At 45.9% G+C, this 23977-nt stretch overlaps 1 protein-coding gene across 2 annotated transcripts; it reads right to left on the bottom strand.

The window, feature by feature from the left end:
• Positions 1–2392: 2392 nt before the first annotated feature.
• On the bottom strand, positions 2393–12354 carry FUS (FUS RNA binding protein). 2 transcript variants are annotated; one of them, XM_079720049.1, is made up of 15 exons: positions 12284–12354; positions 10702–10726; positions 10455–10609; positions 9565–9709; positions 9219–9400; positions 8795–9002; positions 7162–7196; positions 5582–5614; positions 4690–4793; positions 4210–4339; positions 3869–3970; positions 3587–3710; positions 3152–3252; positions 2888–3035; positions 2393–2593 (listed from the first exon to the last, which is right to left on the bottom strand). In XM_079720049.1, the coding sequence occupies exons 1-15, from the start codon at positions 12294–12296 to the stop codon at positions 2554–2556; spliced, it is 1545 nt and encodes a 514-aa protein (XP_079576175.1). In that variant the 5' UTR covers positions 12297–12354; the 3' UTR covers positions 2393–2553. The 2 variants fall into 2 exon arrangements, with proteins under 2 accessions (XP_079576175.1, XP_079576174.1); XM_079720048.1 differs by having other exon boundaries at positions 9228–9400; positions 9565–9706.
• Between the last annotated feature and the right edge of the window lie 11623 nt (positions 12355–23977).

The raw sequence follows: 23977 nt of genomic DNA, 5'->3' as shown, positions 1-23977 counted from the left end.
GCAGATGGGACCTCACACTGAGCTGAGCCTCTCACAGACTACAGGGAGTGAGACCTGGTTACAAAACCCCTGGTGGAAGACTGACAGGAGACTGGAAGTGGGAAGCAACATACCTAAATAAAGATGTTAATGTGTTGAGTCTCACAGGAGCTGGACCCAGCACTGACTTAACCTCAGCCCTATATCCAAGTTACTGAAATCCAGCATGTGATGGGGAAAAGGTGAAAAGCCTGAGAACTACATCAGTGGAAGCAAACAGACCCACAGCACACTTCTCCCCACCACAACCTACCCTCCTCACTTCTCCCTAGCTAGCCTGTCCCAATTCAAAAAATCCAGGCGCCTAAGTGCTTCCAGACTGCAGGCCATTTTCCATAATTCAGTAATAATGTATTCTTTAGATCTCTAAGGACTAGCCTAAGATCCTCATCAGAGAAATATGACTGGTTATCACTGGCCTAGTGCTTACAAGAGAATGCAGCAGAGGGCCCAAAGTCCAACCCCCTTGAGGTCTCACTCCTATTTTCTCGCCAGTGGATAAGCTGGCACCAGAACCAACATTCCCTCTGTTGCTAGTTCTGTCGTCATCCATTCTTTTCTCCTGGAAAAGGACCCCAAACTGGATCTACCCACTAGACACTTGGGACTCTATTTTCTTTTACTTAAGAGTAAGGCCAATCACTGAAGCCCTTTAAAGGACAAGAACTAAATACTAACAGTCCCAGTCAGTAACTGGGTCTCACCCAGAGCTTCAACCTCCTTCACCGCTAGCAGTAGGGATGAAGGAACCACAACCAAACCCTAACACCAGAACCCTACCAGGTGAAGCACATACAATAAACTTCTCAGAGACATGGTTAGTGCCATTCAAACCAAGCATCACTGTCAAGAAAGCAGATCAAGAACAGCAGAGGTAGCTGAACACACCAGGGAGAGAAACAATGCCATATCCTTGGCTCTAATTCTGAGGGTTTCTCAAGTGTACCAAGTTCAGTAAGCCAAAGGAAAGCACTGCCTGGAGAAGCTCAGCCATTCTCCACCTACTCTTGGTAGAGCACCTCCACACAGTAGGGAGGATAAAGCAGCTATTCCTTTTGACAAAGCCACAGCTTCCGTCTCCAGTCACCAGAGATTGGAAGACGAAACAACTCTTAAGAAGAGAACACTTACAGCATGCTTGACAATTTTAAACCAAGAGAAAAAGCACTTCCCACTAGGGTCCCAGGCGCTCTACGAGCTGTGCTTCTGACAGCAAGGAAGCCTGTTGCTGTTGGCTATAATTTTCAGTTCTGTATAACTAAAATTGAACTGCTTGGCAGGGATGGGCAAGTTTTCTAAACTCAGTTTGAGCTGGAAAAAAGGTGGAGGGGGGGGATTTTTGGGGTCAGGAAAGGCATGTAAGGTTGACGGGCACTGGAGTCTGAGGTTTCAACTTATCGGCCCCAACCTCTGCCTTTCTCAAAATTATCAATGACCTCAGCCCTCTGGGTACAGGCAGGATGTAAACATGACCCAGCTAGACCACTGTCTCCCTACCTACCAAAGTCCCACCTTCAGGAAAACTAATGGGGCAGGTCACCCTGAAATATAAAGAACTGCCTCTACCTTACTTTCCCAGCTAACCTTCCCCCCTTTACCATCTCCTCTCCTTCCCAAGTCTCTTTCCCTAAGATTTAGCATCCTCTTAAGGCCTACGCAAACAACGTTTGGGATAGGAGTCTGTCCCCTTCAGAACAATGACTTCAGAACGAAATGCCAAGAAATGAAAATGAAGTGAGAAGACAGGGACTCCATCCTGGGGTCGACCATTTCCTGAGAAATGAGAGCCACATCACCCATGCACTGGGCACGAAGTGAGCAAGGCCACGGAACACCTGCCATTAAGTAGGTGCTCAGTTACTCTTCTTCCTGCAAAACACCCAACTGGCTAATAACTTATGTGCTCCAATCATGATCAAGCTTGAATACCACCCCCAAAGCAACCTAATTTGTTTGAGCCCCACTCAGAAAAGTGCCAGAAGAGCCAAGAGGCCTTAAAAAAAGAACTACTATAAATAATAAACTCACTAAAACCAGCATGTGAATAAACATGGTAAAAGAAAAACTTCCAAATGGTTGGACAATTCTGGGCCAACACACGTTTCTCATTTACCCCTTTCATTCATCTAGTTTTTACCATAACAGAAAAGTTTAATCTCTACTTTCAAGGATACACTTGACCTTTTCTCCCTGAAACAAGTATCAAACACTTTATTCCAGTTCCTGCTAAGTGGGAACAAACAAATTATTCCAGTTCCCACAAGGCAGGTTGATCTGAAAGAGGAAAACTCCCCACATTCTTGACCTGGACATCAACACTCCAGGACAGTGAAGAGGGGGAAGAGGAAAAAAATTTAACTAAAATGATGGTTTTTAATGGGAACCAGAGATATGGTTACAATTACATAGTCCGACACAAAAAACCCGTGGGTGATCAGGAGTTGGAAGGTTACAAAATAATGAGGGTAACACTGGGTACAGGAAGAAAGCTGCTCCAGAACTTCAGGAGCCAGGCTAATACGGCCTCTCCCTGCGATCCTGTCTGTGCTCACCCCTGCAAGAAAGAATATCCGTTAGGTCTGAGTTACCAACCTCTCTACCCACCCCACCCCCGAAATCCTATCTGCCCCTGCTACCCAACCCCAAGAAATAGCTCCTATCTCCCTAGGTATAGAGAGTATGTGGGAGTCTACAGATTAGCTCTCCCAGGTAATCTTCCTTCCCTACCCACTATGGTTACAGTCTCAGCTTTCCAACCTAGCCCTCAAAATGAAACCACTGTCCCAAAACCTTGCAATCCCATGACCTCTGTTCAACTGTTCTACTTTCAATTTAGAGTCTTACTTACCTGGAGTCCATCTTGCCAGGGCCAAAGCCACCTCTGTCCCCACCACCCCGGCCCCCTCGGAAGCCCCCACGGTCCCCGCCTCGGCCTCGGTAGCCGCCCCGATCATAGCCTCCTCTGCCACCACGACGATCATCTCCATAGTTTCCCCCTAGGAAAAAAGAAATATGATATATCCCCATATCACATCACCCAAATTCTTCCTACCTTCCCTCTAGCCTCCTTTTTGATCCCAACTCCTTATCACCAGCTCTGCCTCTTCCTTACCCATATGAGAGCCTCCTGGTCCCCCTCCTGGGCCATCTGGTTTAGGGGCCTTACATTGGTTGCATTCATTCCTCCAAGAGAAGTTCATGTTCTCACACGTACTGAGAAAAATAAGACAATTAGTCAGGGCCGGGGGGCGGTAAGACAAGACCTAGAATTACGAACACTCCAGTTACTTTACGGATACGTGAGGAAAATGAGGCCTCGGAAAAGCAAAAGGGCTTGTTTCTCAGGAGCGAGCCAGACAAAAACTGCAGGCTATTGAACCCAGTCCAATATCTTTCCCTCTAGAGCTACGTCACCTAGGTGACTCCTGGCCAAGCCTGTCAAAGTGTACCTTTGACATCTATTAGTCGGAAAACACAAGCTCTACCATAGTACCAAAGGGCACACGTGTAAGACGGCTGAGAAAAGAATTAAAGAAGTTTCACTCACGGATTAGGACACTTCCAGTCCCCAGCTCGCTGCTGTCCTCCACCGCCACCGCCGCCACTGGGGAATCCTCCTCGGCCACCGCCACCACTGCCACCACCTCCATAGCCTCCACGGCCCATGGGTCCTAGCGTAGACACAATAACAGGTCTGCTCCGCTTCCAAGTTTGCTTAACCTAACCTTCTCTCCCATGTAAACCCTTACCACCCCCCCTCCCTTCTCTCCCCATCCACCCTCCCTCCCTTCTCTCCCCATCACCTCTTACGCCAGAAGTAGCTCCTCACCTCCTCGTCCTCGGCCTCCACGACCATTGCCACCACCCCGATTGAAGTCTGCTCGCCGAGTAGCAAATGAGACCTTGATAGGATTCCCAGAGAATTCTTTACCTAAAGAAATAAAGGAGGTATAAGGAGACTTTTTATTAAGACCTGTGGGTCCAAAAACACACTTGGTACAATCAAGAGTGGACTCCGTCTTCTTGTAAATGTTTACAATCTCATGAAACGTAAGAAAAAATAAGACCAAAATAGGAGCGTTGGAAGACTCACAGAAATCCTCAAAACACAGGCCGTTTCCCAAAGCTAGTTGCCCTGTCCCCCACCCCTGCCAGCCTCCTCATACATACCATCAAACCAGTCAATAGCTGCTTTAGCAGAAGGTGGGTCATCAAATGATACTGTTGCCTCTCCCTTCAGCTTGCCTGTTTCCCTGTCTGTGTACAGATTAATCATGGGCTGTCCTGTTTTCTTATTTGTCTGAAGAAATCAACGTGAGATAACATCAGTCTTAAGACAGCACTATCATAACCATACCTTTCTATTTCATGTAACTTGAATTAAAGCCATCAACTATAACTGTTTCTCACTTCAATATTAAAAGATGAAAGTAAAGATTATAGACTACAAATTCAAGTTTTAGACACTCCCTTTTTTATCAATTGTGCCTCTTTTGTGTTAAAATGTGATTCCCTTTAGAAAATGGCAAAGACTAATGTTTTTTCCTCAACAAATTAAGCAGGCAACCATTAAGACTTTTTTTTCACTAAGGTGTGAAATCCAAAAGCCTGCAGAACTGATAGAAAGCACCCACTCTGTTCCACAAGTACCTTAATGATACCAATCTGCTTGAAGTAATCAGCTACAGACTCAATTGTAACATTCTCGCCCAGGCCTTGAACGAAGATGGTGTTGTTGTCTGAATTATCCTGTTCTGCTTGTCAAACGCAGAAAGAAACATGAATTTGAAGAGAGAAGCAAAGGTAAAACAAGTCAGTGACTCTTAATAACTTTAATACTTGCTATTTCGCTTTCAAAGAAAAAAAATTCTAAAGCAAGCAATATACTTTGGTTTACGTCAGACAAAAGAAATCCCCATCCCTTCTATTTTATTATCTGAGTACCAGTATGCCAGCCACTTCACAAATTTAAACTTAATTTTACAACTACCCTTTGAAACATGTTGATACTCACTAAAGAAACCAGGGCTCAGGAGTTAACTGCCCAACCACACAGTATGTACACCAGTTGTTTGTCAATGTTAAGACCCCCAAGTTAAGAAACCTATTTTACACTAAAATCCAATATATAAACATAATTAAAACAAAAAATACACTAAGTGCTTCCCTTTCTGTGTCTTTTTCGTTCAATAATTTGGTTACGATCCCCATTTTTAAAAGCCACTGCTTTAACTGAACCAGCAGTTCAGGATTATGGTCCACACACAGATACATCAGCATCTCCTGAAACTTGTTAGAAATGCAAATTCTCGGGTTCCTCCCGGACCTATTAAATTGCTGGGAGAGGAAATCACCACATCAGGTATTTCTGATACATGGCTCATTTATAAATCTCTATTAAGTATAGCTACACCTGAACTCCCTTCCCCACATTTTCCTTCTTCTCTACCCCTGTTCTTCAGATCCCTTTAAGTTTCAAAGAACATCCAGGAAAAGTCCTGATACCACTTGAGCCATTCCTTCATGCCACCTCTGGACTTACCAGAGTCATGACGTGATCCTTGGTCCCGAGGGCCTTAAGTGACATGAAAAAAAAACAAAAAACAAAAAAAACAAGGAAAGAGGAGCCGTTAGTCAACAGGCTGAGAAAGACAAGGAGAAAAATTCACACCAAATCCAAACTTATGCAAAATATCAGGTTAAGTGCTCACAGCCTCACTCCAAACCCTGTCCTGGGTTGCCTGCCCAGAGAAAAATCCTAGGCAGGTCTGGGGAAGACAGAGGCCCCTTTTCTTAAGATCTGTATGTAACTTGAGTCCCCACAGGGACAACGCCACACTTCAGAAAATGCTGCCTCCCCCAGCTCAGGCTGGGAAATGTCCTCAGCACAGACTGGGAGGGCCATGAGGGAGACCCCTTGAAGTTAACAAACCAACTCATAGCTTGGCCCTGTTCTCTCACCCCAGAGAGAAATGGGCTCACCACCAGCAATGTGATATGCATCCATACAGTTTCTCCAAACTTTAACACCAAAGACACTTATCCCTTGTAGAACAATTTTTAATTTCATCTTTAGAAACCATTCTTAAAACCATGTTTGTTTCCCCCAAAACCACATGAAAATAAAAATCATACATAACAGCTATTGTATTTTTTAAGCATGTCCCAGGGAACAGACCAGAAATCTTATTTCCATAATGCAGCCTCTATTTTTTTTCCAGAGACCATCTTTGACCAAAGTTTATCTGAATTCATCATAAATAAATATTGTACCCACACTCAATGACACCTAAATCATGAACCCAAGCCTTTGGCTTTAAATGTTGAGACAAATCAAGAAACCTTTTGTTAGTTAACCAAACCAGAAAAGTTCCAGCTTACTGGGAGACTTCTCAAATTTGCCATTTTTCCATGAATTCAGTTTGTGCTGTTTAAGACCTGGTTATTTCCCATGAGCCACACATACTCCCAACCTTTCTTGGAAGTAGTCCACACCTTCCTTCCCAGAGCTAGTTTCTATTTGCCCATCTGAATTGAGTTTAAATGCGTGTATGTAGAATCGCATTGACACCATTCAGTATTTAATATATAAATATATACCAACTTCACCATCCTCAGGGCAGGGCAATAGTTCACATCCCTCGTCCAGAATTAAAACATTTGGAGATATTTACATACACATACATACATATATATATACACACACACACACACACACACACACACACACACTCACTCACACACACTAACCTCGGACACACTGATCAAAAGGATCCTAAAGCCAAGTGGGCCCCACGTGGTCCAGCACACTCTCCAGTTTCTCATTACGGTGCTCACTAAGTGCCGGGTGTGGCAACACTCCTGTCAGAGGCCTACTTAAACACCTCTTATTTAACCTGGGTCAAACCGAATTGGTACCAGATGCCTGCTGAGTCTTACCCCTGCCTGCCTCCAGGTTAGCACACATCTGGCAGCAGGTGGCATTCTACCCCACCCCTTTCTGGAGGTGGTTCTGGACACTCCAAAACCTTTGACACTTAAAACACGCTAAGACATCTGCAAATGAACAATCAGACAAAGCATTGCTGGGAGTTGGGAATTTTGGAAACTCTGTTCACTTACCACCAAATTTATTGAAGCCACCACGGTCACTTCCGCTGGAGAAGACAAGTTAGAAGAAAGGACATGAAGCTTCCAACGGCTACAAAAGGGCGGTTTTTGATTTTGTTCAACATTCCCCAAACATGGGTAGGTGTTTTGGGAAAATGGTAATACAAATGGCTACTAAAATACATTCCCCTTCCTGACCACCCCTTGTCTGACCTTTGAGCATGTCACACACACGTGTGCAATTTCTCAGACACAATTTTTAAGGATTTTGCTTTAAAAGGTTATATATCTATTTCCTCTGGAAAAAAAAAAAGACCCATTTTCCTTGGTCGTTCTTCCGACGTAGCAGATGTTTTTTCCTCTTGTCGCGACTGGATGACAACCCAGTAGTTGGTTTAAAAACCCTACCCCCGATTTACCCAGAAGACATTTCACACCAGGCTGGGGTAGCCCTGAACACATTTTTGTGGTTTTTTGCTTTGAAAGCAGCAAGCAGACCCAACCCCGTTCCATAAAAAGTCAAAACCAAAGGCAATTTCCCCTTAAAGCGAGACAAACTTAACTAAGCCCTACCCTAACTACTGAGCTGTTTTTGATCTCTCCCCACCCCCGGGGTCACCCCTTCTACACTGTGAGAAGAGCGGAGTATTTTGCAATGTCACCTTTCATACCTGTGGCACATAAAATGCAGAGCAAGTTAACAGTCACATTAACAGTTCTTTTTCTTTTTAAAGTTTTGCATTAAACACACGCACACAACAGAGTTTTCCTTATTTTGTACGGTTTTTGAGATTGCCCCCACCCACCTCTGAATACTTACCATACACAAACTCTTTTTAAAAAACCTACTTTTCCCCAAAAAGGAGTAACACACTGACATTCCTCCCCTCTCAAGGGAGACAGAGTAGGGTCCTTCAAATCATATTTACCAACAGATTTGACAAATGCTTTAACATCAAATCTAAGGTTTTACTTCAACTTCAGCGGGAAGGGGAGGAAAGAAGGTCCAGTTGGGCAAGTAACCAGAGGAAGGGGGACAGTGGAGCAAATAGGTGGGATACCACTGTCAAGCGTACTGTATTTTGTCCAAAAGGTCTGCACACTTCAGATAGCCCCATGAACCAAGTCACACACAAAATCATTACTGTCAGTCAAATGAGTGCTCGTGGATTCAAATGACTACAGAATACAGAGAGAGAGTAGCCAATTCCTGGAAGCTCAAGTCAGGTTAACCATTTACAACTTCCTCAGAGGACACGTGGGAATACAAGTAACAAGTTTCCCTATTACCAGGAGTGGGATCATCGGTTTCCCTTGCAGACAAAGAAGCCTTTACTTCCATTTTTCTTGCCTAGGATATCAATGACTCCAATCCATATACACCCATGTTTCTTTTTCTTCAGAAATAAAAGTGTCAGTACTCAAATCTCTATACAGAGGTGTGGGTAGAAGTTCAGGCTCCCAAGTTCTCACAAAAATAAAATGGGGATGTATGAAGAAGAAACAGTCAATGCTCCTAAATCAAAGCCCTCACAAATCCCTAGAATAAGACTAACCATGCACTAAGGGACTAGGCTTCAAGGGAGATTCATGCAACCCTCCACACTGCTCACTGATGTTACTCCCTGGCTCACAAGACACCTACCCCATGCCGCCTCTGCCTCCACGGCCGCCTCCACGACCTCTGGGTTCATAGCCACCACTGCTGCGGCTGTAACCACCGCCACCGCCCCGGCCACGGCCCCCACGGTCTTGCTGGCCTCCCCCGTAGCCGCCGCCACCACTCTGGTCCTGATTGCCATAACCGCCGCCACCACTACCACTCATGGAGGACTGATCTTGGCCGTAATTACCTGTCAAGAAAGAAAGGATGCCTTTAAAAAACACAAAACAGACTGCGAGGTGGCATAAAGCAGTTCAACTGCACCAGGTGATAAATTACAATAAAAATTAAAATGAAGCTAGGAAACAAAAGCACAACATTTTCAAGAACCCTTTTAGGGAACGGGTCGAGCAGGATACAATTCCTTACAAAAAGCAGGTATGAGACAAAGCTGAAGACATCTCACCTCCACCACCCCCTCCACCTCCACTGCTGCTGTTGTACTGGTTCTGCTGCCCATAGCCCTGAGGGGGATTATAGCTTTGCTGCTGTCCATAGCTTTGCTGCTGTCCACCATAGCCAGATTGTTGGCCATAGCCCCCACTCTGGGGCTGCCCATAGCCGCTGCTCTGAGAACTGCTACTGTAACTATGGAAAAGGAAAAAGCAGAATCATAATGTCAGCATGTCCAAAACCTTCTTTCACTTTCAGTACATCCCATTCTCTGTACCCAACAGAGGCCACCCCCGTTAGTCCTCATGCTCACTCATGCACCCCTAATCTACCTCTCCCCTCTCCCCACGACTCCTTACCTTCCCGAGGTGCTGCTAGGAGCTGGCTGCTGGCCATAGCCAGGGTATGAGGACTGCTGCCCGTAAGACGACTGAGAACTTTGGCTACTGCCATAGCCACCAGTTGAGCCATATCCCTGGGGAGTTGACTGTGTGCCATAGCCTGCTAAAAGAAAAAGGAAGTCACAAAAACTATGATCAAAGAGAAAAGGCAGGGAATAGGTTGAAGAAAACATTATATACCACCTAATGCTTCCCATACTTGAAAAGTCAGCCTCTTTGAAGATGCTTGGAAATCTTGCAACTCACAGTCAGAGATTACCTTTCTCTTTTACCTTAAAGCTTAATATTCCAACTTCTACCAACTTCAGAATTCCAATCTCATCCCACCCACACCAAAGCCAGCCTCGAGGACCACCACTAATCACAGCCCAAGAGATCCCTATTAATTAACAGCATTTTAACCTGCCATTTAAGTGTGCAGTACAAATAAGACAACCCCATATTATTTGCACTTCAGGACCTCAGGGCAAATTCCACCTCCTGGTGTATCATGTGATATACAGCAGTCTGACTTCAAACATCTTCAAGGAAGTCATTTTCTCCCTTTAAGTACCTAAAAGTTTTCTCCCTTTAGGCAATACTCCCCCCGCTCCGCCCTCCCATTTCACTTTCATTCTTACGGGAAATGGGGAAAAGTGCAACATAAATGGAAAAGTAAAAAGTCAAAGAAAATAATAGGAAACAATTACAAACCAATTAAGTATTCTTGTTTGAAAGGACTCAAATGCTAAAGTGCTTTAAGGGTCATAGACTGGTTAAAGCAAACATTTCAGCACTGCTTAGGTTTAAAAAAAGCAACATTCAGAAAGAGCAGGAAGAGGTGGGGTGACCCACTAAAAGAGACTCACTGTTCTGGGTCTGTCCGTAAGAACTACCATAGCTGCTCTGGCTGTAGCCTGAAGTGTCCGCTGACTGGCCGTAGCCACTGTAACTCTGCTGTCCATAGGGCTGACTGCTCTGCTGGGAATAGCCCTGCCCAGGCTGGGTTGGGTAGGCCCCATAACTGGAGAAAAAGACAAACCGTGCTCTCAGAAAAAAAACACCTTAGCCACCCTTGCCCTTTACAAACTCTGGAAGCCCAGAAATGACACTCACCTTTGGGTTGCTTGTTGAGTATAGTCTAAAAAACAAAAACACAATTATATTACCTTCAACCATCCCTAAGAGTAAACTAGAGCGAAAAGTCTTAACTCAAGCTAGCTTTGGGGCCCCCAGAGAGGAAAGTCAACGAGGCATAAATTCCCACATGAAACCCTAGTTGAGAGAAGCAATCTGGCAGACCGTAGTCAAGTTTTCTTACAATAAAGAAAAGCAAAAAAAAAAAAAACAGCGTATTTCTAGAGACCAAGAAGCCTTAAGTATTGGAAAAAGCAAGAGTTTTGGTGAACAGCTACAATTTTCTGCAACTTCAATCGATGTCAGGAACTGCACAAATTTACACACATTTCCTTCTCACACCCGCTCGAAGACGAAGATATCACCAAGAGTCAAGCTAAAGTCACACAGCTGCTTCAGCAGAACAGGTTTTAATTCAAGCCAGAGGCAGAATTGTTCGGAACGTAGCCTCCACTTTTTCAATCCGAAAAACAAGAATGTCTCCTAAGAGGCCGCTCTTCACCCTTTGCCCAATCTTGGAGACTGGAAACGGGAGGCTTTTAATGCAAAGCTAGCCAACCAAGAGAAGAGCGCTCTTTGATCCCAAACAACAGAGATCACCATCAAAGAGCGGTCGCCTCGGGAGGCAAGTCGACTGGTACTCAACTCCCCAGCCCTGTGGCTCCCCACGAGTGCGTTTTCTTATCTCCTCCTTGCCTGCCTCGGGGCTGTGGGGAGACTCGGAGAACCGAAGGAAGAGAAAGTGCTTTTAAAACGCCACATGTTAGACGCACTGGCCAGATCCACTCGTCTCGCCGGTACAGGAAACGAGGCGCTTCCTCCCGCAGAAAAGGGCAAAAGGACCGGGAGAAGGTGTGCCTCGGGCGGCCGTTCCTTTCGGTTCCCACCTCCGAGAGAGGAAATTTAGGCGGGAAAAGCCTCGGGCCGGGTCCCCAAGTCCGTTGGACCACCCCCAGCCGTTAAGCGCGCCCAAGCCTCCGCCCCCGACCGCGTGGCAAGCGAGGCGGGAACGAGGCGGTCCCGCCCCTTCCCGAGGGACCCCCGGGGCGAGGCCCAAACCGGACGCGCGCCGCGGAGCCTCCAGCGAAGGGTCTCGCGACAAAAAGCAGGGCCGACACGAGGCGGGAGGGGGGGTTCGCGCCGCCAGAAAGGGGGGAGGGGCCAGCAGAGCGCGTGCGCGCTCCGAATGCCCGGATGCAGCACTGCGACAAAGCGGGCCCGAGCGCGAGGCTGGGGATGAGGAGGAGAAAAGGCTACAGGGATCGGGCATTTCCACCCATGTCTCACGTTTCCAATCACCAAGAAGTGTCCCTCCCAACCCTCACCTCAAGGATAGGGGCTGCGAAGGGAAGACCTCCCGCCCCACGCCAGGCGCCAGAGGAGCGAAACAAGATGGCGACATCGGCCTCCCCCTTCCACCCCTCTCCGCTGCTTCCCGCCAGTGCTGCGAGAAGACCCTACACGCGATCGCCGCCCAGGTCCCACCGAAAAACAAAAGCCCGACTGGGAGGGAACGAGGCCCGGAGCCGGCGCGCCACCGCCGCCTCGCGCCCTTACATACCGTTTGAGGCCATGTCCGCGCACGCGCGCACAGGCCGACAATCAACAAGATTCCAACACCACAACACCGACGCCTCGAGGACTGAGCAGCCCCGCCTCCTGCGTCGAGGTTTATGTACGCCTCCCCGCCTACGCATGCCGGGGGAACGCACCAACTGCGGAAAGGAAAGGGGGAATCGTGGCCTACTCCTGCCACTATTCAGGGAGTATAGAGGACCCTAGCAGGCAGAAAGGAAGCGTATTAACTAACAACCTTGCAAATAATACATATAATCCTTTGTTTTTCTGACAAAGAAGTTAAATTTGCTTTGCAGGACTAAGCCCAGGATTCACCCCACCCCTATGATGGCATAATGGTACGGCCCGATTACCCTCTGGGGGCGGGGCGAGGGGCCCAGGGCGGTTGCGGGCGGAACTGTAGTCAAAGCCGGGAGTCGAGGGGCGGGAACCGAAATTCCTCAGGCTGGCCCCTTTCACTGGGCCTCACTTTCGCTCAGGATGGAGACCTCCAGCGCTCCATTCCCCTTACACTGCATCAAATGCATCTTCCCTCCGGCGCCAGCCTCCCTCCTCTGGCTCTAGTGTTCCTCCCTCTCTGGCTCTAGTGTTCCTCCACCGACCCTCTCCCTGCGTCTAGGTATTCACTCATCGTCTTTCAGGCTTGAGTCTCCTGAAGTCCTTACCAGGGTTTGTAGATTGTGACGTTTGCCATGAAAGAAAGCATGGAGTTTACCCCGGACCCTTGGGTCCTAGTCTGGTCAAGCACTGATCGCCCACCCACACCCTCACGGCTTGGCCCGTGAGTAGCTTGGCTTGACTCTCTCTTGGAATGGAAAGCCCAAACCCTCCGGATCTCAAAGAGCACTGAGATTAGATCAGGGATTTCCCAGCCTTTTTTATTGATAAAGGGCTACTCTTTATTCTCCTGAAACCCTACCGAGGAACCAATGTGGAGATCCAATAATAACTGATATTTGTATAGAGCTGAAGTGGTTTCAAAATGCACAATTAATTGCTTTCCCAGTACAGTCTTATGAAGAAAGTAAAGCTATCTCCATTTTACAAGTAAGAAAAATGAGACTCAGGCTGAGTACAATCCATGATTATAGAACAGCTAAGGGTCAGGGGTCCTGATTTGAATCCAGGTCTGTGTGGCTGCAAAACACTCCTTATGTGAACACTTTGAAGTGTGCTGAAGCCTTTTCACTCCCTATAAGAGCAAGGACAAAAAGTGAAATTCAAATTAACTTGCAACTTGCACTCTAATCAGCCTTGCCTAGAGAAGGAAATTTGAAAGTATCGAATAAAACAAGACAAAGGAGGTTATTCCTGGTACATGTGCCATGCAGATTTTCCTTCCCAGCTTACCTGTGACGTGGGTTCCAGAACTTCCTTTGTAGGTTAGACACGTTTTCCTAGAGAAATAATTGTGGGCTATGCCCACAAACTTCTACTAAATTCGTGACTTAGGCCCTAATGGCCCTTGAACACCCTGTCACCCACCCCACTCCCACTGGGAGGGCAGTGTGACACTGGAGTGAGGGCAAACAGAGGGAAGTCCATCACTCATTCATTCATTGATTCTACAAATATTTATTAAGTACCTACAGTGTTCCAGGGACTGTCCAGGGTACTGAGGATGCATTAGTGTACAAAATAGATGAAGCAATTTAATAACAAAGCTAACATAATAATAATAATATTTATATATAACATATTTATAATAACACTTTGATAAGGCTTACTAAGTATCAGGCAGTGTTCTGAGTGCTGTAAGTATAGCTTGTTTAATTTTATTATTCACAATAAAATGTTGACATGAGGATTACATTTTACAGATGAACAAAAAGGCATGGAAAGGTAAAAAGCTGTGCCCAGGCCTACACAGAAAGTGGCAAAGCCAGGTTCCCAACCCAGGCAGCCTGGCTCAGAGTTCCTGCTCTTAACCCCTGTGCTTCAGCAAACATCGCTTGAGCACTGCATAATATGTACCAAGCCTGGGGCAGACATAGAGAGAAGAGGATAAAAAAATCCAGTCCCTGAGCCACTGGACCTTACAGCCAGTGGGCAAGATGTGGGTGAGACCCACAAACCCCAAAGTGTATTTGTTTTTTGTTTGTTTTTTTTTTTTTGCGGTACACGGGCCTCTCACTGTTGTGGCCTCTCCCGTTGCGGAGCACAGGCTCCGGACGCGCAGGCTCAGCGGCCATGGCTCACGGGCCCAGCCGCTCCGCGGCATGTGGGACCTTCCCGGACCGGGACACGAACCCGCGTCCCCTGCATCGGCAGGCGGACTCTCAACCACTGCGCCACAAGGGAAGCCCCCAAAGTGTATTTGAATCAAATGTGGTAAGTGCTGTAACATGGAATCAAGGACTGTGGAAACTCTTCTGGGAGAGCAAGTCATCCATCAGGTAGACAACCACAGAAGAGGAAAAAGAGGTGGTGACATTGAAGCCAGGCCTTACAGGATAAGTAGGAGTTCACCAAGCAGCAGAGGATATGGTGTAACAGGCAGACGGAATGGCAAAGTCAAAGGCGTAGGTGGGGAAGGGCATTCATGCAGCAGCATGGCAGGGAGTAATAGCCTCAGACTGTGACTTCTGAAAGGCTACCTCAAGTGACTGTTTCTCCAGGCGTATCGCTCTCAGTGGACCTCTCCTGACTCACGAAACACGGGGGCCTCTCACTCCTTAAAAGTCTCCTTACTTGGCATCCCTGCTCCGGGCCCTGCCCCCTTTCCCACTGTCCATTTAGCTCCTTCCCTGCATTCTCCTCCTCTGCTCACCCTGCAGATAGCAGTGCTCTCCAGAGTTCTGTCTTCAGCCTCCTTTGCTTCTTCCTCGAGACTCAAAAGCCCCAACTGCAGCCTGGTGTGAAACGCAGCCCGCAGACAGGTTGTCTGTAGCCTACATGTTGTTTTTAAATTTTTTTAACCATTTGCCAACACTAAAAATAGAGAAAAGTCCAAACTTCTGGCTTTTCTTGAAAACTGGAGGCTCTGGCCATCCAGGGCCCACTTTCCTGCAGGGCAAGTGTCAGCTGGGACAAGAAGCTGCTGGGGCATGTGCTTGCAACTGACCAGAGTCTCCATTACTTCCTAGTATTCCTGACATGGAAGCCAGAGTCAATTGCCATTTATATCAAGTGTTTAACGTAGTTGTTCTTAGAGTGGAATTAAAAGCAAGGGAAAATATTTCTTCCCTTCAAACGTAAGAAACCAAAGCAGGTCCTGGTTTTCAGGCCTCTACCTGGCCCTTGGAGGCGGTTGAGTTTGTGATTAGTTCCAGATGAGAGGTTCTTAATCTCTTTTTGTGCCAGAGTCTAGTGAATTCTGTGGATCCCTTCTTAGAATATTTTTAAATGCATAAAACAAACATTGTAAGAATACAAAGGAAACCAATTAAATGAAAACAGTTATCAAAATATTTCTTAAAAACATCTTCATGATCAAATATACAGACCTGATAGCATAATATCTGAATTTTGAAGTAGAATGGAATGTAAAAAATGTTTTAAGATACCTGCAACAGCTGCAATGTGATATGAACATTTATGAGATTTCTGTTGGTGTCAAAGACCCAGACACTGCTGTGGTTTGTTGCCTATAGACAGCCTATTGAGAAAAATGCTAAATGTCAATTGGAGGTTAGTAAAAATTTAAATGTACTCTTTCCTGTCCAAATCTGTGACCCCCCTGATGCTATTCTCAGACCCCTAGCAAAGACTCCAAGTTAAAAATTGGCTCTGGAGAATCTCATCCACATTGTGCCTTCAGCTCCCTGATGTGTAGGTCCAGCCGTGATGCTCCTGAGTTCCACGCCTGTCTCTTGATCATCTCCAGCCCAATTTTGTCCAGCAGATGCATCACGCAGGATTGGAGGCAGCAGTCATTTGTGGTACATTCAGCTGTTCTGGCCAGCATAGCAGCCCAAGCCTTTGGTCCATCAGGGGTAGCTCTTGTGCAGGTTATAACATCCTTAGCATCACTAATATCAATGGCATGAGGCGACAGCACTGGAATTTCCACTAGAAATTTTCTGTGGTGTTGTTGGACCCTCAGCCTGGTATCTATTATTGGCTGGGAAGCATCCAAACTTGACTCTTAACCTTCTCAAAAACTTAGTCACCACCTTATAATCCCTTTCTGCTTAAACTAAAATAGATTATATCATCTGCAACTGAGAACTCCAATTTATACCATTGTCATTGCAGCACTGTCTATATATCAAAATATTAGAAACCACCTAAGTGCCTATCAATAGGGGATCTGGTTAACTGAGTTATTATACAGCAAAATTTCTCGGTCTCGGCACTATTGACATTTTAGGCCAGATAATTCTTTGCTGTGGGGGACTGTTCTGTGTATTATAGGATATTTAGCAGCATTCCTGGCCTCTACCCATATTGGATGTTGGTAACCACCCCCAGTTGTAATAACCAAAGTTGTCTCCTGGCTGGAGGGGGAGGGGGTACAGAGTCACCCTAGATTGAGAACCACTGTGATACAGCTATACCATGAGATTAAGAAAATTAGATAGATCTAAGTGTACAGACACCATGAGATTTTTTTTTAATGAGGTGGATCTAAATGCACAGATATAAAGACTATCTATATTATTAATGGGAAGAAGGAGCAAGGTACTGGACAATATGTGTGTAATATGCTATTATTTAGGTTTTAAAGTGAGGGGGGAGAGTTACTGAGATGTATATATATATATATGTTTGTTTATGCATAAAATATCTCTGGAAGAAGAAAAAAACTAGTAACAGTGGTTATTTCTGGGGAAGGAGTCTGAGAAACTTGGAATTGAGTGTATGAAGGAAACTCACTTTTCCCTGGATCCTCCTTTATATTTGAATTTTTTACCATGAATGTATATTGACCAAAAAGAAATTGACTCTTACAGAGTGCCATAGCAGTAGGTGGTAAGAGGATGTTGTAGGGTGGGACCAAAGAAGTTTGATTAGTTTCACAGTGAGCAGTGGAATGGATCAGCCTTCCCTATAATAGATGTGATGACTTTGCAGCTGGGAGTCTACAAGTGCCGCTGGCTGAGGGGGCTGGTGGTTAACTCAGTTTCTGTGTCTCTGTGGGAAGTTGTCATGATAAACGGAACTGGGAAAGTAAATACTGGGCAGCTCACTGGGCTGTGCTAAGAGAAAACCTGCTTGGACCGGCTAGAAAAGGGCCACACAGTTCACTGGGTCTGAGCAAGAATGGCAGAAAGCCTCCTAGGAGGCAGAGCCAGGAGACAGAAAGGACGGGCGAGGAGTTTGGTGGTCATGGTGACACCAAAGGGCACAACTGTCCTGTCATAATGGCACATCCATTTCCAAATGGGTTAAAGGTCCCAGGGGAACAAACTGGCCAGCCCCAAATACTGGTACCCGCTTCATGAAAATGAAACCTGAAAGGCTCTGGTGGCATTTCCACATCATTGCCTGTCAGAGAGAGTGTCTCACTCTACAGACAAAGGAAAAAAGAGGAGGGCTGAGAAAAGGTAGCAATACAGGGGCTTCCTGAGAAATAAGCAAAAAATCTGAAAAAAACTTTATGCTTGAGTTGTTTATGCAAAGACCTGAACATGCCAAATATATTTTGTTCAAATTCATTTGCATATTTCGACAGGAAGATACAAGTAAGAGAAAAGTTCTCCTTACTTTCTTTGTGGGGCGCCTAAAATGAAAACTACACATATAAAAAATTGTTTCTAATGAATGTCCAAAGGAACTATCTAGAGCCTTAAGATCCACTTACGTAGTTTTAATTTTTCTAGGCCACATTTTAAGAAATAAAGCGAATCAGTGAGATATTTTACACTATTATTTTTTCAAGCTATGTCTTCAGATCTAGTGGGTCACCAAGATGAGCCTAGCCAAACTGCAATGAATTCTGTTTCCAACTGAACAGCTTTTGAGGGGTTTTTTTCTTTTTAAGAATTTTGCCCTAAGGCTCCTGCCTCTTAGCTGATTAGAAACCAGAGAACTTAGCAACTCCTCTGCACGCAGGCTTTCTGTAGTTGTGGCGAGCAGGGGCTACTCTTCTTTGTGGTGCACAGGCTTCTCATTGTGGTGGCTTCTCTTGTTGCAGAGCACGGGCTCTAGGCGTGCAGGCTTCAGTAGTTGTCGTGCGTGGGCTCGGTAGTTGTGGCACACAGGCTTAATTGCTCCGCAGCATGTGGGATCTTCCCAGAACAGGGCTCAAGTCCGTGTCCCCTGCGTTGGCAGACGGATTCTTAACCACTGCACCACCAGGGAAGTCCCGCAACTCCTTTTTTTAGTGAAAGCTTCATATGAAACAACTTAGGAAAGTGTTGCTTAAAAAAAAAAAAAGTGTGAAAAACATGGCATAGTAAAACTGAGAGATTTGCTTCTCATTTCAGGGGTTTTCTTTTTTTTTAAATTTATTTATTTTTAGCTGTGTTGGGTCTTCTTTGCTGTGCGTGGGTTTTCTCTAGTTGCGTCGAGTGGGGGCTACTCTTTGTTGCAGTGCACGGGCTGCTAAATGTGGTGGCTTCTCTTGTTGCAGAGCACGGGCTCTAGGCGTGCAGGCTTCAGTAGTTGTGGTGCGTGGGCTCAGTAGTTGTGGCTCACAGGCTCTAGAGCACAGGCTCAGTCTTTGTGGCGCACGGGCTTAGTTGCTCCACGGCATGTGGGATCTTCCCAGACCAGGGATCGAACCCATGTCCCCTGCATTGACAGGAGGATTCTTAACCACTGCACCAGCAGGGAAGTCCTCAGGGGTTTTCTTACCTGATGGTCCTTACTGAAATAAGAAGACATTATGGGTAAATTTGGCTTTAGTAATTTTTAGGTGGAGATGTATTTCTTCTCTGCAGTAGAAGAAACACATCGTTCCGTCATCCAGAAACCTAACCACCATTGAGTGTAAAACTGGAGATACAGGCATAGTTTATTATTGTCCACAGGGAAAAATAATGTAGCTGTGCTCAACGTAATTGTCTGCTACTTTTTGTATGACAGTAGGAAAAACCCTCTGAACCAGTACCAAAATTGTGTGGAAATTTGCTGATAATCATATCAAAATAACGTATAATAATGTATAGTATGTATATAATGTATAATAAAATAATGTATAATGTATCTAATTATAGTGGAGTTATGAGGTTGTAATTCACCAGGGCTTGTCTATTTCAGAACTTCCTTTTACTAGTGCAAGATAGCAAGTAGTATTTGCAATGATGGTTCAAATAAACTCTCTGGGTGAGAGTTTTCCTGTGTCATCTTGAATTCATTTCTAGAACTCTTATTCAGCAGTGTTACCTATAGAATGTAATAAGCATTTGAATATATTCAAGTACCACAGAGTAATTGGAATTTATCAGGAAAACTTCAGGATGATCTAGGATACCCTTGTTCCAGCTTTAGCCTAAGTTTTTTTGTTTTTTTTGTTTTTTTTTTTGCGGTACGTGGGCCTCTCACTGTTGTGGCCACTCCCACTGCGGAGCACAGGCTCCGGACGCACAGGCTCAGCGACCATGGCTCACGGACCCAGCCGCTCCGCGGCATGTGGGATCCTCCTGGACCGGGGCACGAACCTGTGTCCCCTGCATCGGCAGGCAGACTCTCAACCACTGTGCCACCAGGGAAGCCCTAGCCTAAGTTTTTAATTACAGTTGTCCCTTTAACAACACAGGTTTGAACTGCAGGTGCACTTACAAGCAGTTTTTGGTTTTTGTCTTTTTTCCAATAAATACATACTGTAGTTCTACACGATCTGCGGCTGGTTGAATGGTCAGGTTTTGGAACCATGGATATGGAGAGACCTCGTATACAGAGGAACCACGTGTACAGAGAGCTGACCATAAATTACAAGTGGAAGGTCAGCGCCCTAACCCTGCCGTGATGTTCAAGGGTCAACTGGATTACAAAAAGCAAATAGTTGTGCAGGACCTACTTTAACTATTAGTTCTCAATAATTCAGACTTTTACTTTAGCCTCTAAAATTTCTAAGGAATGGACCTTTAATTTTTAATCTCTGTTCCCTGGAAACACTATACCTTTCTAAAAGAGGCCGGAGGGGGACCTCCCTGGTGGTCCAGTGGTTAAGACTTCTTGCTTCCACTCCAGGGGGTGTGGGTTTGATCCCTGGTTGGGGAACTAAGATCCCACAAACCCTGCTGTGTGGCCAAAAAGAAAAAAAAAAAAAAAAAGGCCAGAGGGCAAATGGGCACAGACCTAAAGATAAAGCATGTGCTGAAACATATTCTGATGTTGAAAAGTGTGGGAAAACTGGAGAATCATTACATAGAAATGGTAAAATAAAACACAATGAGGGGCTTCCCTGGTGGAGCAGTGGTTAAGAATCCGCCTGCCGATGCAGGAGACACGGGTTCGAGCCCTGGTTCAGGAAGATCCCACATGCCGCGGAGCAACTAAGCCTGTGTGCCACAGCTACTGAGCCTGCGCTCTGGAGCCTTTCAGCCATAGCTACTGAAGCCCACGAGCCTGGAGCCCCCGCTCCGCAACAAGAGAAGCCACTGAGAGCTTCCCTGGTGGCGCAGTGGTTGAGAGTCCGCCTGCGGATGCAGGGGACACGGGTTCGTGCCCCGGTCCGGGAAGATCCCACATGCCGCGGAGCGGCTGAGCCCATGAGCCATGGCTGCTGTGCCTGCGCGTCCGGAGCCTGTGCTCCGCAACGGGAGAGGCCACAACAGTGAGAAGCCCGCGTACCACAAAAAAAAAAACACAAGAGAAGCCACTGTAATGAGAAGCCCGCGCACCACAATGAGGAGTAGCCCCCTCTCGCCACAACTAGAGAAAGCCCGCGCGCAGCAATGAAGACCCAACACAGCCAAAAATTAATTAATTAATTAAATTAAAAAAAAATACCCACAATGAGGGACTTCCCTTGTGGTTCAGTGGTTAAGAATCCGGGGACTAAGATCCCACATGCCGTGGGGCAACTAAACCCAAGTGCCACAACTAGAGAGAAGCCCACAATGAAGACCCAGTGCAGCCAAAAAACCCTCTAAAAACGAACAAAAAAAAACCCAGTGATGTAAGTACCCCCCAGCAACACAGGGAAAGAAATGACAAGGAACTTCCTGTAACAGGAGAGCCTGTGATTTTATAAATGGGATAATATAAAAATAGATTCCAACAGCAAGAACTCCAGTTGGCATGCTGTGGGACCTTATGGCCATAAGTGTCTGATGAGCTGGCTAGGAACACCGCTGGAACCTGCACAAGGAGCCGAAAGGGAGCAGCAGAGAAGAACCCCCACACTGCTTCAACAGCCCTGCTGGCCGTCTCCTCTGAAAATTATATCAGTACTCTTGAAGCCCAGATGGATGGGCAAGGATACACCCCTATGAATGAAAGCTAAAGCTCTGCATAGCACTATAATTTAAATGTATACTTTGTGTAATAATACATGTCATAAAACAAATATTTGGGGGAAATGTGTATAGGTATGAAAACAAAGAAAGGAAGAAGAAAGGAACCCCCAAAAGCTTTTCTTTATGTAGGTTATATCTATCTATATTTACTGTATTGGAAATTAAAACTGATAATTTTTTAAAACACAAGAACACATTTCATTAGCCATCGGAGAGATAACATCATCACATGTTACGTAGTCTCTGGAAAACTCCAGAGAGTGAAAAAGCAAATAACCTTTTAGTATTATCATGAAAATAGTTTTGATCTTGCAGACCCTCCGAAAGGGTTTGGGAGCACACAGAGGTCCCCAAACCTCACTTTGAGAACTGCTGTGCTAAATTATCATGCTGTGGTAATAACCCCAGTATCTCAGGAGCTTAACACACATAGGTTTATGTCTTGCTTATGCTTCATGTCCACTGAGGGCTGACTAAGGGCTCTGCTCTACATCATTCTCATTCTGGGGCCAAGCTGAAACATTGCTCATTACTGGGGCAAGGGGAAAAAGCCAGTGCTAGAAGGTCCCAGCATTAAAATTCTGGCCTGGTAGTTGCACATGTGTTGGAGGAGGTCATGGAGAGGAAGTGACCACCAGTTGACATCAGAAAGCTGGACCCAGTCTTTTGGAGGCTCCTCACCCACACCCACCCCCGTCCTTGGAATGTCCTCTCTTCCCATTGTTCCCACAGTGGGAGCTATTACAAGGAGGTAGCCTTGAGAGAGTATGGTGTTGCTGAGACCATCTGGACAGTATACATGACTAAACCCAGTTAAGGCCTCTATATAAACTTCTAAGATTCTGGCTGACAGATGTGGAGATCTACTCATCTGTGGCCGCCCAAGACAAGCCTCGTATGTAAGTTCCCTTGCTTATTACACCTGCCACCTACCAATCTGGAGTCTGGAGTGGTCTGTTTCTTTCTTCGACCTCTCTTTGCCCTTTGTTTATGGGGCCAGTTGGTGAACCAACAACATGGCACTTCCACTCAGAGCTCATTGGCCAAAGCTAGTCACATGACTCTAGGGGGCCAGGAAGTACAATCCTGCCATGGGAAGAGGATCCTTTCTCCTTGAAGAGATTTTTCTTTTTACTTCTTTTTTTTTTGGCCACACAGCAGGGCATGAAGGATCTTAGTTCCCTGATCAGGGATCAAACCCGTGCCCCCTACAGTGGAAGCACAGAGCCTTAACCACAGGACCTCCAGGGAAGTCCCCGGAACTTTTCTTTTAAATAGTGGAAGAAAGTCTTTCACAGAAGCTCCAGCAGAGTTTCCCTGGGTCAGAACTGAACCAATCACCGGTGAAGAGGAGCAGTGTTGCCCCCAAGTGGCTGAGACCCATCCTCATGCACCCCCTGGGCAGGAGGTAGGGGTCCTACATCGCTGGACATATTGCTGCCCACCCAATGGCTGAACAAAATTGGGATCCAGTTAGCAAGAAAGAAGGAGAAGAATGGCTGTGACAATCTTCCCCTCTCATTTTTGTTTTGGTCTGCTCTCCCACTAGCATCACGAATAGTGTATTGAGACAGGCAGGAAATATACTTAGGGTGTATCTCTTAAAAAGGAAGATTTGCATCTACAGTAACACTTGCCTAAGAGATATCAAAACCGGATATTGTATTTCATCTCAACCAGCTGAAGCTAATAAACAGGTGTGGCTTTAGACTGACCTTGTATGCCAGACCCTCTGACTGGACCTAACTGAAGACTCTTTCCCTACCAATGAGCAATGGGACTTGTTTTAACCAATTGGGTCAGGTGCCCTCTGTAGAAAACTATGACAAATACCAATCCGTTCGAGAGCAGGGCCAGTCAGGGTCACCAACAGACCACCATCCCTACTAACACCCTGATTGGCCCAGCTTGAATCAATTCTCCCAGACTAAGAACTGGCCAGGGAGGTGAGGTTGTGCCTTTCAAAATGGCTGATAGGATGAGATTGAAAAAAGCAGTCAGGGACCTGTGTCCCCAGACATTGTGGGCCATACTGAGGAGTTTGGTTTTATTATAAGAGACTTGAGTAGCCACGGAAGACTTTTAAGCAGGGGAAAACAATTTTTTAATTTGAGTTAATATCAGCTAAGGCCCCACTCCTGTGGATCAGAGGAGCAGATAGGAGGAAGTGCTACTGGAAGCTGAACAAACAATATAGAACAACAGGTATACAACGGGATTTTCTGCAATGATGGAAATGTTCTGTATCTGTCCTGTCCAGTGTGGCAGACGCTAACCCCATGTGGCTATGGAGGCTTTGAAATGTGGTTAGTGCAACTAAAGAACTG

Source organism: Hyperoodon ampullatus (assembly GCF_949752795.1).
Source record: "Hyperoodon ampullatus genome assembly, chromosome: 14".
NCBI lineage: Eukaryota > Metazoa > Chordata > Mammalia > Artiodactyla > Ziphiidae > Hyperoodon > Hyperoodon ampullatus.
The sequence above is the reverse complement of the archived record's forward strand: the minus strand, read 5'-3'. Positions and strand labels throughout refer to the sequence as shown.